The 12510-nt window shown below is 42.0% G+C and overlaps 1 protein-coding gene across 2 annotated transcripts in view; it reads right to left on the bottom strand.

The window, feature by feature from the left end:
• Positions 1-3214, bottom strand: part of LOC311027009 (integrin alpha-5-like) — a 44342-nt gene extending 41128 nt beyond the window's left edge. For both annotated transcript variants that reach the window (XM_084030756.1, XM_084030757.1), the window contains exon 1: positions 2863-3214. In XM_084030756.1, coding sequence (XP_083886882.1) covers positions 2863-3062 — 200 coding nt within the window. In that variant the 5' untranslated portion in view covers positions 3063-3214. The remainder of the gene's footprint in view (positions 1-2862) is intronic.
• Positions 3215-12510: the final 9296 nt, after the last annotated feature.

Raw genomic sequence — 12510 nt, 5'->3', positions numbered from 1 at the left:
TCTAGACTGTATATTTGCTCATGAAATCTGTTTCTAAGATCAACATATGAACTACATCAGGATACTCTTGAAATATAAGAATAAACCCAACACAGCATTGACTGTGACGGACTAATGTAGAGCTCACAGACAGGTTGGTAAACAGAGAGAGGTTCACTGACATCAGGTCACAGGATTTCAACAGCTGTGTCCCATTTAAATACTACAGACTACTACTATAGATAGTATAGTGTGCTCTCGAATGTGACAGCATCAACTACACACAAAGTAGAGTTTATAGCCATATTAGCATGCTTACATGCCCATAATGACAATGCTAGCACAAGTACAGGTGAGGCTAGTGGGAATGGCATTACTTCCGCAGGTAGTTGGTCATAAACCAAAGTACAGGAAAAAAATTGGAAACAGTCAAGGGATCACCAAAGTGAGTAGGATTCAACCACTGGGAACCAGGATTGTCTGTACAACATGTCACAATATTTCATGCCATAGAGAGGGTAAGCCACGCCCCTTCTTACACACAAAATGTGTCCATTTAAAAGATAATTTTGCACATCAAGAAAGCAGTTGATTTAGTGTGTGTGTGTGTAAGTAACATTTTGTCATATAACCAGGAAAATATTTAATTAGAAAACGACACCCAAAACTCGCACAGGTGACGTCTCCCTGAAGCTACGATGGCTGTGTGTGTGTGTTTGGTACCAGGATGTAACATTACTCACGCTAACGGGTCTTGCTCATTCATTGACTTTGTGCACGGAACAAAGCTTCATTAGCTAGCTAGCTAGTTAGCAAGCTAACGACCATGTTGGGGATGCACGTTGCACAAGACGAGAGATGTAGTAGAAGTAGTAGTAGTAGTAGTAGAAGTAATTGACTGAGCAAAAATAAATTATACTACGACAAACTACAACAAATTGTAAAATTGAAAAATGTACAAAGATCATAGGTATAAGTTGTGGTACAATTCAACCAGGATCATCCCCAGAGCCATGAAGCGAGTTAATTGTTGACATCCACTATTGAACCATCTCTTCCGACACACTTGATGCCTGCCTCTTAAACTACACTTGTAGACTGGACGTGTGTGCTGAAACAAGTGAAAACTGAGGCCAGCAACAAGGTCAACACTTAACACAGCTCCCTACAGCCAAACAGTGTAGTTATTGTCTGAGTGCATGACAACCAGCAGAAAACATCCCATCAGCAGAAAGAAAAACATCCATCTGGTTCAGGAAAGCATCCTTCTTCTGCTGTGTTGTTCACTGACCACAAAACAAGGATCGCTAGATCCACGAGAAGACTTTTAACTATAGTTGTAACATGTCAAAATACATGACTTTGGACTGCCTCATAATGTTGTTTTGTTCAGTGGAAGCAAAATTACTGCAGGCAAAGAAGAGCTTAGTCCATACTAAGTCAACATCTCAGTAACGACTCAACAACATGGCCTCGAACTGCCAGAAGCTCAGTTAAAAAAACAAAGAGAATCTTAACTAATTTCCTCAGAGGGAAATATCGGCACTCATTAAACCAAAGTTGATTTTACTCTGTGAGCCCTCTGGGAGGTAGCTGAGGGACAGTGGGGGGAAAAAACCCTTATTGAAGTAAAGGTACAAATAGTTTTGTTCTGGAAAAATATTGGGAAAATATTGTCAAAAAAGTCCCACATATTTTCCAGAACAATGTATGTTATTGGACTATAATCATGTGTCACTTTGATGTTACAGCTGGTCAATGTGAGGCTAATTGTACTTGTTACTCCATTGGGTAGCTTGTGAATTTATAGTTTTATTATTAAAATCTTATCATATTTTTACCAATCCACACATTTTATTACAATCGAAGATTATCAAAGAAGATTAGTGGAGTAAAAATCAGCAAATTATACTTATAGTGCCGTGGTTGAGTACATGTACTTGATTACTTTGCATCACTGGTGAGGGAATACTCAGAGCTGATATGGTGTGTGTCTCATATTGGTAATGCATGAGAGGCACAATATGCATATGTGCAGCCAGTTAGCCTTAAAGCATTGTTCTTGGTCAGATATAGCTACTTCACACAGTGACTTTTGGATTATGACTGCATGTGTGTTCCACTATCCAGACAAGTTTTCTCAATGAGTCAAAAGCAGGTGATGGCTGCCTCCACGCTGTGTGGAAAGTAAGAAGAACATGTTTGATCTTTGACTTTATCTCACTCAGCAGTTCCTCATCTGTCAAGAAAAAAAAACCGAACCCAGCAGGAAACTCCCAGTGTCCCTTTGGTACAAATTCAGAAGATTAGCATATTTCTTACTTTGCAGTAGGTTAACCCCCTCCTCTCCAAATCACACACAGACTTGCATGTCTGTTTCCAATCACACTTGGGCTGGAATCCAGTGTGTGTGTGTGTGTGTGTGTGTGTGTGTGTGTGTGTGTGTGTGTGTGTGTGTGTGTGTGTGTGTGAGTATGAGAAAGAGATGTAAGCATATGAATGGCATTTAACTATTTGCCCTCACATTTCCATTTCACTATGGAATATATTCAACAGACTAATGTTAAACTTCTTAACGTTGAATAAAAAGTTTTTTTGAAAGGCAAATTCAATTTATATTATGACAATTTAATATAAGAGCACAAAAACACTACACGTTTTTATAGGGATATTATAACTGTAGATAAGATAAATATGAAAATATGAAGTATGTCAGACACAACTATGATAGTGTAATATCATGTTATACGAGAGATAAAATAAAGGTAGACAGTGAGTATTAGCCTATAATAAAATGGGGATTATGAACTGTGGAAAGTGCTGTAAACTTCCTCTCAGTGTCTTGCCAAAGTGACGTGAAGCTTTGCGGCGCAGCTACTTTACCTGGATGAGTTCCTGAAGAACTCCACCGAGTATCCGAAGTAACTCCCTCGTGGTCCGCTGAAAACGACGCGTTCCTCCGCGTCCAAGTTAAAGGCGGCGCAGAGCTGGACCAAAAGCGCCACTACAGGTAGAGCCAGCGCGGCGCGGTGACAACGGTTCCCCCGTGAGCGCGGAGCTGAAAGTCCAGCAGCGGTGCCCATCTCTTCCTCTGCGCGTGTCTTCTTTCATTGAATGGCGCAACGCGAAGCGCAAAACGCATCATCCGTGCTTGTTCCTTGTGTAGTGCTCATGAACTGGTGTGCTGAATAATAATCCCTCCAGCTCCAACAACAACAGGTCCGGTGTGCTGATCCAGAGTGCAGGAGAGAAACGCGCAGAAAGGCAAGACAGAGAAAGTGGGGAGGAGGAGGAGGAGGGGTGGGGGGGGTGATTGCAACCTCATTTTTTGGGTGGAGCCTTTGAATATTACCAGGCAGTCTGGTCCCCAAAGACGCAAGGCTGCGGTAACGCTGGAAAACACAAGACACACATCATAGCAACACTTCGGCAAATTAGACAAACTCATCATTAAGCATCACAAACGCATTGTGCGCATTTCTGCAGCCCGATTGTATTCATTACAGGCCGATGTGACGGGCGGCTGCCAGCTCCACAGCTCCACATCTCCGGTATTTACTGGGACAGCGAATAGAATCCAGCTGAAAATGACATTATGAAAGCGGTGAGAGTGAATCCAAACAGCCGCGGGCAAACAATGAACCCGAAGCTCACTGAGTGAGGCTTGTTAAAGTTAACTGCAGATAATCAGGCCTTTCCTCATTGTCATGTGATACACTGTTATTGTGCAAATAGATATTTATTAGATATGGCTGCATGCTCCAAACAAGCGGGGAGCAGCGTTTCACTTCTACATTTACAGTTGTCAGTCCATAAAAAAATGAGGACCCCTTTATGACCTTTAATTGTCATTGTGCAACACAGGGGTGCACAACGGAATGCAGATGTCGCTACATGGGAAGAAATACAAAACAAAAACGTTTGCACATTTTTCTGACTTTGCATCAGAAAGAATGTAAACAGCAGCCACAAAAACAATTCTCTGGGCAGAAAATTAAAAATCGGCATCCTTACTCTGGACACAGTAAAGATGTGGACAGGACAGTCAGAGACCTCCCGTTGCCGGTTGAAGCATCTTATTCTGTCCATCTTGCTTTCCTGCAACAGAGCATCAGACATCTGAGCGTTTTCTTAAAATGTGAATTTGACAACACTATCTTGACAATGTACTTTATCAAGACTATACCACTGTTGTATGATGGAGAATCCACCCTTTATTTTTTATTATCTAATTCTTTGACATTGTTTTTTTTCACCACGATGATCGTTTCATACTTTCTATGCTTGAGCGTGTCACCACTCTGTTGGAGATAATACATAAGTATAGCACTCACCAGCAACATTCACTGTCAGCCCGGCCGATCTGCTCCCACAAATGGGCATTTGCGTCTTTGTTACGATAGTATCTGTCTGACAAGCATGGCCAAAACAAGCTTTCCCTCCATTTTCTACAGGGAAGTCACCAGCGTTTTTCTGAAAAGTTCAATCATTTTCAACTTGAAATCAATGCAGTAATGCATTCTTCCTACTGGCCATCAGGGGGCGACTATTCCAGTTACAAAAAGAAGTCTGAGAATATGGTCATACTTCTCGCCTTAACCTCAGTAAACATGGTAAACATGAGCTTGTGGTATCAATTGCCAATTTCAGTCTAGCATAATGCTCATTTAGTAAATTATGGTTACATTTTGGGGCTGAAGGGTGGTGTAGTCCTTAGCACTGTCGCCTCACAGTGAGAGGGTCCCGGGTTGATTCCCGGTTCGGGTTCCTTCTGTGTGGAGTTTGCATGTTCTCCCCGTGTGAGTGTGGGAAGAAGCCATAGATCCCGGAGAGGGTTCTCCGGCTTCCTCCCACAGTCCAAAGACATGCAGGATGGGGATAGGTTAATTGGTGACTCTAAATTGCCCGTAGGTGTGAATGTGAAAGTGAATGGTTGTCTGTCTCTATATGTTGGCCCTGTGATAGACTGGCGACCTGTTCAGGGTGTACCCTGCCTTCGCCTATTGTCAGCTGGGATCGGCTCCAGCCCCCCCATGACCCTGAATAGGCCTACAGGATAAGTGGTAGCCGATGGATGGATGGTTCCATTTGGGGAAAATAGACCATAAAGCAGTGTATGCATTAGGGCGTGGCTACCCTGTGTTTGGCAGGTCATTACCACGGTGTTGTCCCTGTTTCCGTCTTAGATCTTTAACCCTTTCACAGTGTGTTTTCAGCTCATGAAATTTAAACGTAAGCTTTTCTCTCATTCATCAACAATATTGTATTCCAGGTTGTCCTCAGCTCCATACTCCATAAACCAGTGGGTGACGTCACAGTGACTACATCCACTACTTTTACAGTCCGAAGAAACATAAAGTGGCAGAAACGAGAAAACGAAGGCCCTGTTGATCCACCACCTCCACAAATAATGCTGCTTGGTCAGCGCTCCTTGGCACTAGTGCGTGAGCGTGTCTTTTTGATGCACCCACCAGCTGCATTACGGATGGAGCAACAGCAGTAGTGTAAAAAGGGAGATAGTCCACACTTAAGGTGGACGGGTCAAACAAAGAAAGGCCTTTTGTTCAGGAGACTGCTGAAACCAAAAGTAAATGTTGCTATTTTTCCCATCAGTCATTAGTAATGTGAATCATGTTTGTATCGATAGTCACACGACTTGTTTGTCGCTCGCAGCAGTTCAGTCCATTTGATGATAGTAGGCCTACAGCGATGATCGTAAGGATCCGGCCACATTTTCCAAACACAATAGTCTTCTCAGGGCGTTCTGGTTTTGTTCTAACATCCTCTGCATGTCGAGACAAATTTCAGTGTTACTAAACCTGGAAAGTCCGCAGACATCCGTGTTCAGTCACTTTGTTGGAACTGCACTTGCAGTCATGGCGGACTGACAAGCACCAAACAGTACGGGATTATAGGTCTCCTCATGGTAGTGAGCATGCGTGTGTGCCTGTGTGTGTAACTGCGTGTGTGTGTCTGCATGTATTTGTGTGTCCGTGTGTGTATGTGTGTGTCTGCATGTGTGTGTGTGTGTGTGTGTGTGTTTGTAGCGGTTGACGAGCAGTGAGTCAAGATGTGTTACCTGCCAAAGGCGACAGGAATTTGGACAAAGAGAATTCTTTCTCTTAAAAACAGATTTCCACAGAGAGGCAGTTAACTTTGCCTTGTAGCAACTGATAATGCAACGCTTCCCCTCCTGAAGTAACAAATTCCAGCTGATGTAATAATGTGCTGGATGCCAGGTGTTTATTTAACCGGCAGTTTATTTCACGAAGATAGCGATATTTCTTATTGATTTAAAAGATACTTCCTCATATTATGTTATCATAGACAGCAGAGCAGTTATAATGATGTTTGTTATCTGCCTTAGTTCACTATAAAGTCCAAACAATTAATTTAACTTGAATGAACGTTTTGATTAACAGACTGTGTCCTGCCTCCTTCAACCGCCACCAATCCAAAGCTTCAAGTACCATAGCTGCGACACAAAGACTCAGGGAAATTATTTACCATACAGTATAAATGACCATGGATTTAACAATCTATGACCTTTATTGACCTCTATTGGCATCAAGTATGAACTGCAACATGCCGTGCCTCACTAAATAACCTTTATAGTGTTGCCCAGTTGTTAACGTTGGTCTACAGCTGCATTCAAAACTAACGCTGCTTTATTATTTGGTTCTTAGACTTGAGAGCCACCTGGCGATGTAAACTCTCTACATTGAAGTACAAAACACATTACTTTAATTCACTTATGTGGGTTTTTCCACATTTTTGGTAATCAACCAAATTTTGTGTATGTGATTTGCTGCACGATAAAACATGAAAAAGAGCAGCTTATTTTGAAACGGCTGCTTGTGTTGACGCAATCAAATGCTCGTGGGAAACTGTGAGACCTGAACAGTATCTGCAAATCGAACTTGCTGCTAGCAAACTAAATTTAAACTCATTTTGCATGAAAGACAAGAAAACAAACTTTTATTATTAATGCTTCAAATGGCTTTTAAATGTGAAATATGTCTCTGTTATAATAATAATAATAATAATAATAATAATAATAATAATAATAATAATAATAATAATAATAATAATACATACATACATACATACATACATACATACGTTTTATAATCCACTCTGCTTTTTTTTTTTAGCATATTTCTTCTTTTGTTTTGGTTCTTATGAACTTCAACTTTGCTGGTTCGGTTCACTCTTGGGTCTAATTTGTGCTAATCTGTAATTTAGGACCTCTCGGTTTTTGTCTCCCTGTGATCTGGTACCTATTTGTGAAGAACTGATACCTCTCTTGGTACAAAAACAAAATAATGGGCATTTGTTTGTGCTGCGATGGTATAATGAGTCGGGCCAAATTAAAGGGTACCCTCTGCTGCTGGATTTTTGAGGTTGTAAATAGAACTTTCAGTCCTAATTCCATTTGCCCCCATTGTAGCAAACCACAGACAACAGAGAGACAGAGAGAGAGAGAGGGAGAGAGCATCATAAACAGCTGTATCTCCGATTTTCAATGGTTATTGTGAATGCTCCAATTGATAAATACGTCATAATAAATATTTGTTGTTTGATTGTGATCACAGTTTGGTCTAGTTTTGTTTAGTTGTAACAGCTTGTAACGATGCGTTGTCCACTGTGCTCCAGGCTCTGTGGATCATTGTTGCGTTCCATGACTTTTTGTCTCCCCCTGACACGCCAGAACACGGGAACCTTACTTTGGAAAAAATATGTACGGTAGTAATCGGGGCGACTCATTCGTTCGCTTCCCAGATGACAAAAAGAGTCGCTGGATTAAATAAATCAGGTTAGACAATGTTGCATCTACGTGTTGTGTTGCAGAAATATTGAATGAAAGGACCATATACATATTTTGTCCGAAATTAGGTCCCTTGGGGGAAACTATAGACTGATATTTCCTGAAGAATTCAAGGATATCTGCTGGAAGTGATTGGTTGTTTCTCATCACATGACATGCAATGCAGAGTTTCAAAAGTTGAACTACAACTACAACTGTTGTGCCCTGACAAATAAGCGTATTGGAATGCTTGTACGTCGCATTTGAACGGCTGCTTACAAATTACGCGCTGGTTCACTCTCACTGCCCTCATGACAGCAGCAGGCAGCTGACCTCAGCAAAACGCTTTGCTAACCCACGAAAAAGTTGTGGAGCATTAAGTGCTAAAGTTATTCTCTCTTGTGAGTTGGTGGAGACCAAAACAGAGATAAAAAGACAGTGAATATTGGACTTTTTTGAGGTGATATTTCATTTTGTGTTCTACTGTCTCCAGTGACCAAAACATCATGCTACTTCAAAGCAAATCTACTACAACAAAAATAATCTCAATAGTTTAATTCTAATTTCCAACTACTTTTCAAGATTGTAACCCCACTATAATCGTACAGCAACCAACGTAGCTACAAGCCACAGCAATATGTTTTTCCACCAACCATTTACTGAACCTTTGAGCCGTCCCTTCCTGCTTTATGTCTCAACATCCTGAAATATGTCAAATTACATTAGCAAAACACCAACCAATCGCTGTTTCCTTATGACTTGAAAACCCTGGCTGTGTATTTAAGCTTACTTATCAGATACAAATATTCTCCCCGGTCCAAATCAAGCATCCGGTTTTTATCTTGTTAGGACTCAGGTTTTGAAAATTGGAAATGGAGACTCAGCTCAGAGGAAGCTTTAGCTTTGACTGGTAGGAACGACACCTGTGACCTCACAGAGGTTCAAACAGTGGAGCTAAACATGAAGTCAGTGAAGTGTTGTCTCCCTAAATTTACTTCAGTGAACACTGGCCCGCAAACCAAAAGCAGTATATCATGTCAAAGAAGAAAGGAATGGGTTACAGTGTGGTGCATTGACTCTTAACCTCAGTGAGGGCTGTGTTGTGTGTTTACCTTTTTTAGACAGGAAAGACAAAAAAGTGAACACAGGTGACCTTTACTGATTTGGCTCAGGACTGTGGAAAAAGAGCATGTTCCAAGTACAAGGAGCAAGCTGAACCTGCAAAAGCTCAAAGACCTGCTGAGGTAGTTACATCTGGAGTCTAATTGAAAAGGCCTGAGGAAAGAAGCTCACTGCAACACCTATTTCAGTGTTTCTGCAGTTATTTTGCTTTAAAGCATTTTCCACTGGTCAACTCGCCAGCCATGTCGGCATATTTATGTCTTTTCACAGCCAAAATTACCTCCCAACCCCCCACACACAAGCACACACACACACACACACAGGACTGCCTGCATTATGTCAGAGTAAAGGTGATAAGAGACATAACACACCTACGAGGAGTGTCTGCATGTCGTCTGGAGCGCTGAAAGATGGAGGAAGGAGCGCTCTTCCCTCCACACACATTCATGCACAAGGCCACCTACACACGCAGGAAGCTGCAGGATTACCACAATTAAAACAACATGGCTTCTAATATGTGGCTCCAGACGTCCAGATACCTACGATCACGACTTTATTCAACTATGTTTGTGGTGGCTGGTAATCGTATGTTTACATTCAATGTTCCTGACCAAAATGTGTTCCCTTAAAAGTATTTTAAATCCTGAAAGCGTTTGTCCATGTTTGTTATCTTGCAGTCTTTTTCTACCCATGTCGTTTTGGCTCATGCATATTTCTCCATGTTAACACCACATTTCACATGTCAAATGTATTGTAAAAGATGTCCCTCACAGGGACAAACTCACAGGGAATCATCACCGAACGGTTGTCAGGCCAAATGAGACAAAGTCCCCGATCACGTTGACGTCCCAAAATGCGAGGACGCTTCAAAAAGTTGGCAAAGTGCGTTAAGTAAACTAGGTGATCAGCCTGTGGAGAGGGGGTGCGAGAGCAACGGCCCCAAAGTTGGTTAGCTGCTGAACATAGTGGAGCATTTAGCAGCTAAAACGCCAGACATTTCCCTCAGGAGTTGGTGGAGACCAAAAACGGGGCAAAAAGAAGTGTGAATATTAGTGGACACAAACACTCCAAATCAGTGCTAATGTTGTCTGATGTAAATAGCAAACTGTTTGCCAACAATGTTCCATAATAACTTTATGCCGTTGATACAGTATGTCAATGTTTATAGCTTGTTGCGCTGCCACATGTGGCCAAAATAAATAAATGAATGTAGGTTTAAAGACCTTCAACTAATGTTTGTGTTAAGGATCTTTTTTTTTTTTTAAATGGGTAGAAAAGTGAGTATGACCACTGACCTTTTCCCTGAGTATTGGGAAAGAGGAAAATAATATCGTAACAGGAAGTGAGTAAAATTAAAGCTTTCCCCTTTCAAATGAAGAAGAGTAACTTCTTCATTCATGGTTCCTCCACATGATTCGTACCCGTGTTTCTGCAATCCTTTTGCTATCTCAGTGCAAGACTATTGTCAGATTGAGTTTTCATACGTGCACAGCAGTATGAACATAAAGTGTAAGACTCCAAACATTGCATTTGCATACAGGGAACGATCTGCTGGTGAGGAATGTGACCAAAGGGTAATTGAAACTCCATAGCTCTCCGGGGGACCCGGTCCAAGTTTATCTATCATCCGCCACGTCAACACAACACTACTTCTTAATGGCCCTGGGGCTAATACAGCAGTTAACAAATGCATAACCTACTCGCCTATTCCTCAGAGGACGCCATGAAAAACTCACACCGCAAACAAGCAGAGCGGCACGAGGCCCGCGGAGAAGAAACAGGCCTCTGTGAAGTTCTCGCCCAGATAAAGGCCCCTCATTGAGAAAAGGACAAGTAACAATGCGTTATATTCCTATTGGAGCACAGCCCAGAGTCTTCCACTGTGAATATCATCTTTCAATATTAACCTCTCAGTGACAGACTAACTCTATAAATAACATAATCTCAGTTTGTGTTGGATTGTCCTGATGGTATTCCCACAGGCTGCCTGAAAAATATTCCATCGAGACGCGTCTGAAGTAATCTACAGGGACGTCTGGTTTCTCCGTCAATCCCTCAGTCGCTGGCATATTTTCACCACGACAGAAAGAATGAAGCTGAAGAATAGATTGTTTTTGTTACGGAAGTTTGGGCCAGAATATGCCCAGGAAGGAAAGGCAACATAAATACTTGGTTATTCTGTTTTTGATCAGAAGCACCAAGTAAATACTCAAGCCTACACTGCTGTTGTAAAGCCGTAACCGTGCCAACATCCACCTGAAAAGGCTCCCTGTGGGTAAAAAGAGCTAATAATTGTGGTAAATGTCCTCGGATCGTGTTATGGAAAATGTTCCAGTGCAGGAAAATGCTTTCTCTGCTTCACTGGCAACAACAACAGCTGTAAATCAGAGGTCATGTAAGTTATAAACCACTTCGTGTCCAGATGTTATTTCATAAGAAAACCGCATGAAAAAAACCTAATGTTGCTACTTAAACTGATCTCATGCTCTTCTTCCAGGAATCATGGGCGAAGAGAGGAGTCTAATCCAACTCCGGCCAGCATTACACTACGTCCCTGTGTCACTGTGGTGACTTCATAAAGCAGGAATGGTGCAGAAGGAGGTATACGCCAATAATGGAGACTTTGACAGTCATGCAGCGGTATGTTCTCATCCGGAACAGAAGAGACCCCAGGCACCTTCACTCCAGCAGTTTATTCTGGCCTCCAAGTCATCACCCCCAGCCTTGGCATTAAAGGTGCTGATTACATTGCAGGAGTTTGTCTCATTGATCGCCGGAGCTCATGAGAGACAAGATCATTATATTGGTAACCATGGTTACCTGCACCCTGCTTAAAAAAAAGTAATTCAAATAAAGTACAATTTCAATGACCGTGATGACAACACAGGAAGCAGAATGTTGCCAGTTCAATCCCCACAAGAGTGAACTAGTAGCTGGAGAAGTGCGAGTTCACATCCTTGGCAATGGCTTTTGAGCAAACCTCCGGCACTAGGATGGGTTAAATGCACAAACTAAATTTCTCCGATTACATGTAAGACAGTCAAAGTTGGTTTGCATTTGACATCCAGTTCATCAAACTCACATTCACTTGACACAAAATAAATGAGTTTTTTTAAATGAAAAAGTGTTGTGGGAGACAACCGCGCCAATAAAAGCTCCAAAGCACGTGGTGAGGAAATATGAGCCCTGAATACTTCAGATTTCATAAGGGCAGCCGGCGATGAGTGAGGCAAAGCAGAATAGTTATGTCGGCATTACAGCTGACAGTGGCATAACACGTATTTACAGCCAAGTTCCTTTTTTTTTTTTGTCATGTCATGATTTTTTACCCTCTCTCGTTTATTTGAGAATGCGGTCCTTTGGAAATGTTTTAACAACCAGAAGGCCTCAAGTTACAAAAGGTTGAGAAACCCTGGTGTAACGCAGCACGGGAACGCTAGTGAACGCTTCCCAGTGTTGTTGTCAGACTAAATGTGTGACACCGCCTCGTGTCAGTCCTTCGGATACAACGGGCGGGAAATGCCATCTAAATGAGGTTTGCTTGAGCGGGGGCATGTTGACGGACCCAGCTGTTTGACGGTAACTGTAACCACACCAAAGCC

This window comes from Eutrigla gurnardus (genome assembly GCF_963514095.1).
Source record: "Eutrigla gurnardus genome assembly, chromosome: 2".
In the NCBI taxonomy this organism is placed as follows: domain Eukaryota; kingdom Metazoa; phylum Chordata; class Actinopteri; order Perciformes; family Triglidae; genus Eutrigla; species Eutrigla gurnardus.
The sequence above is the reverse complement of the archived record's forward strand: the minus strand, read 5'-3'. Positions and strand labels throughout refer to the sequence as shown.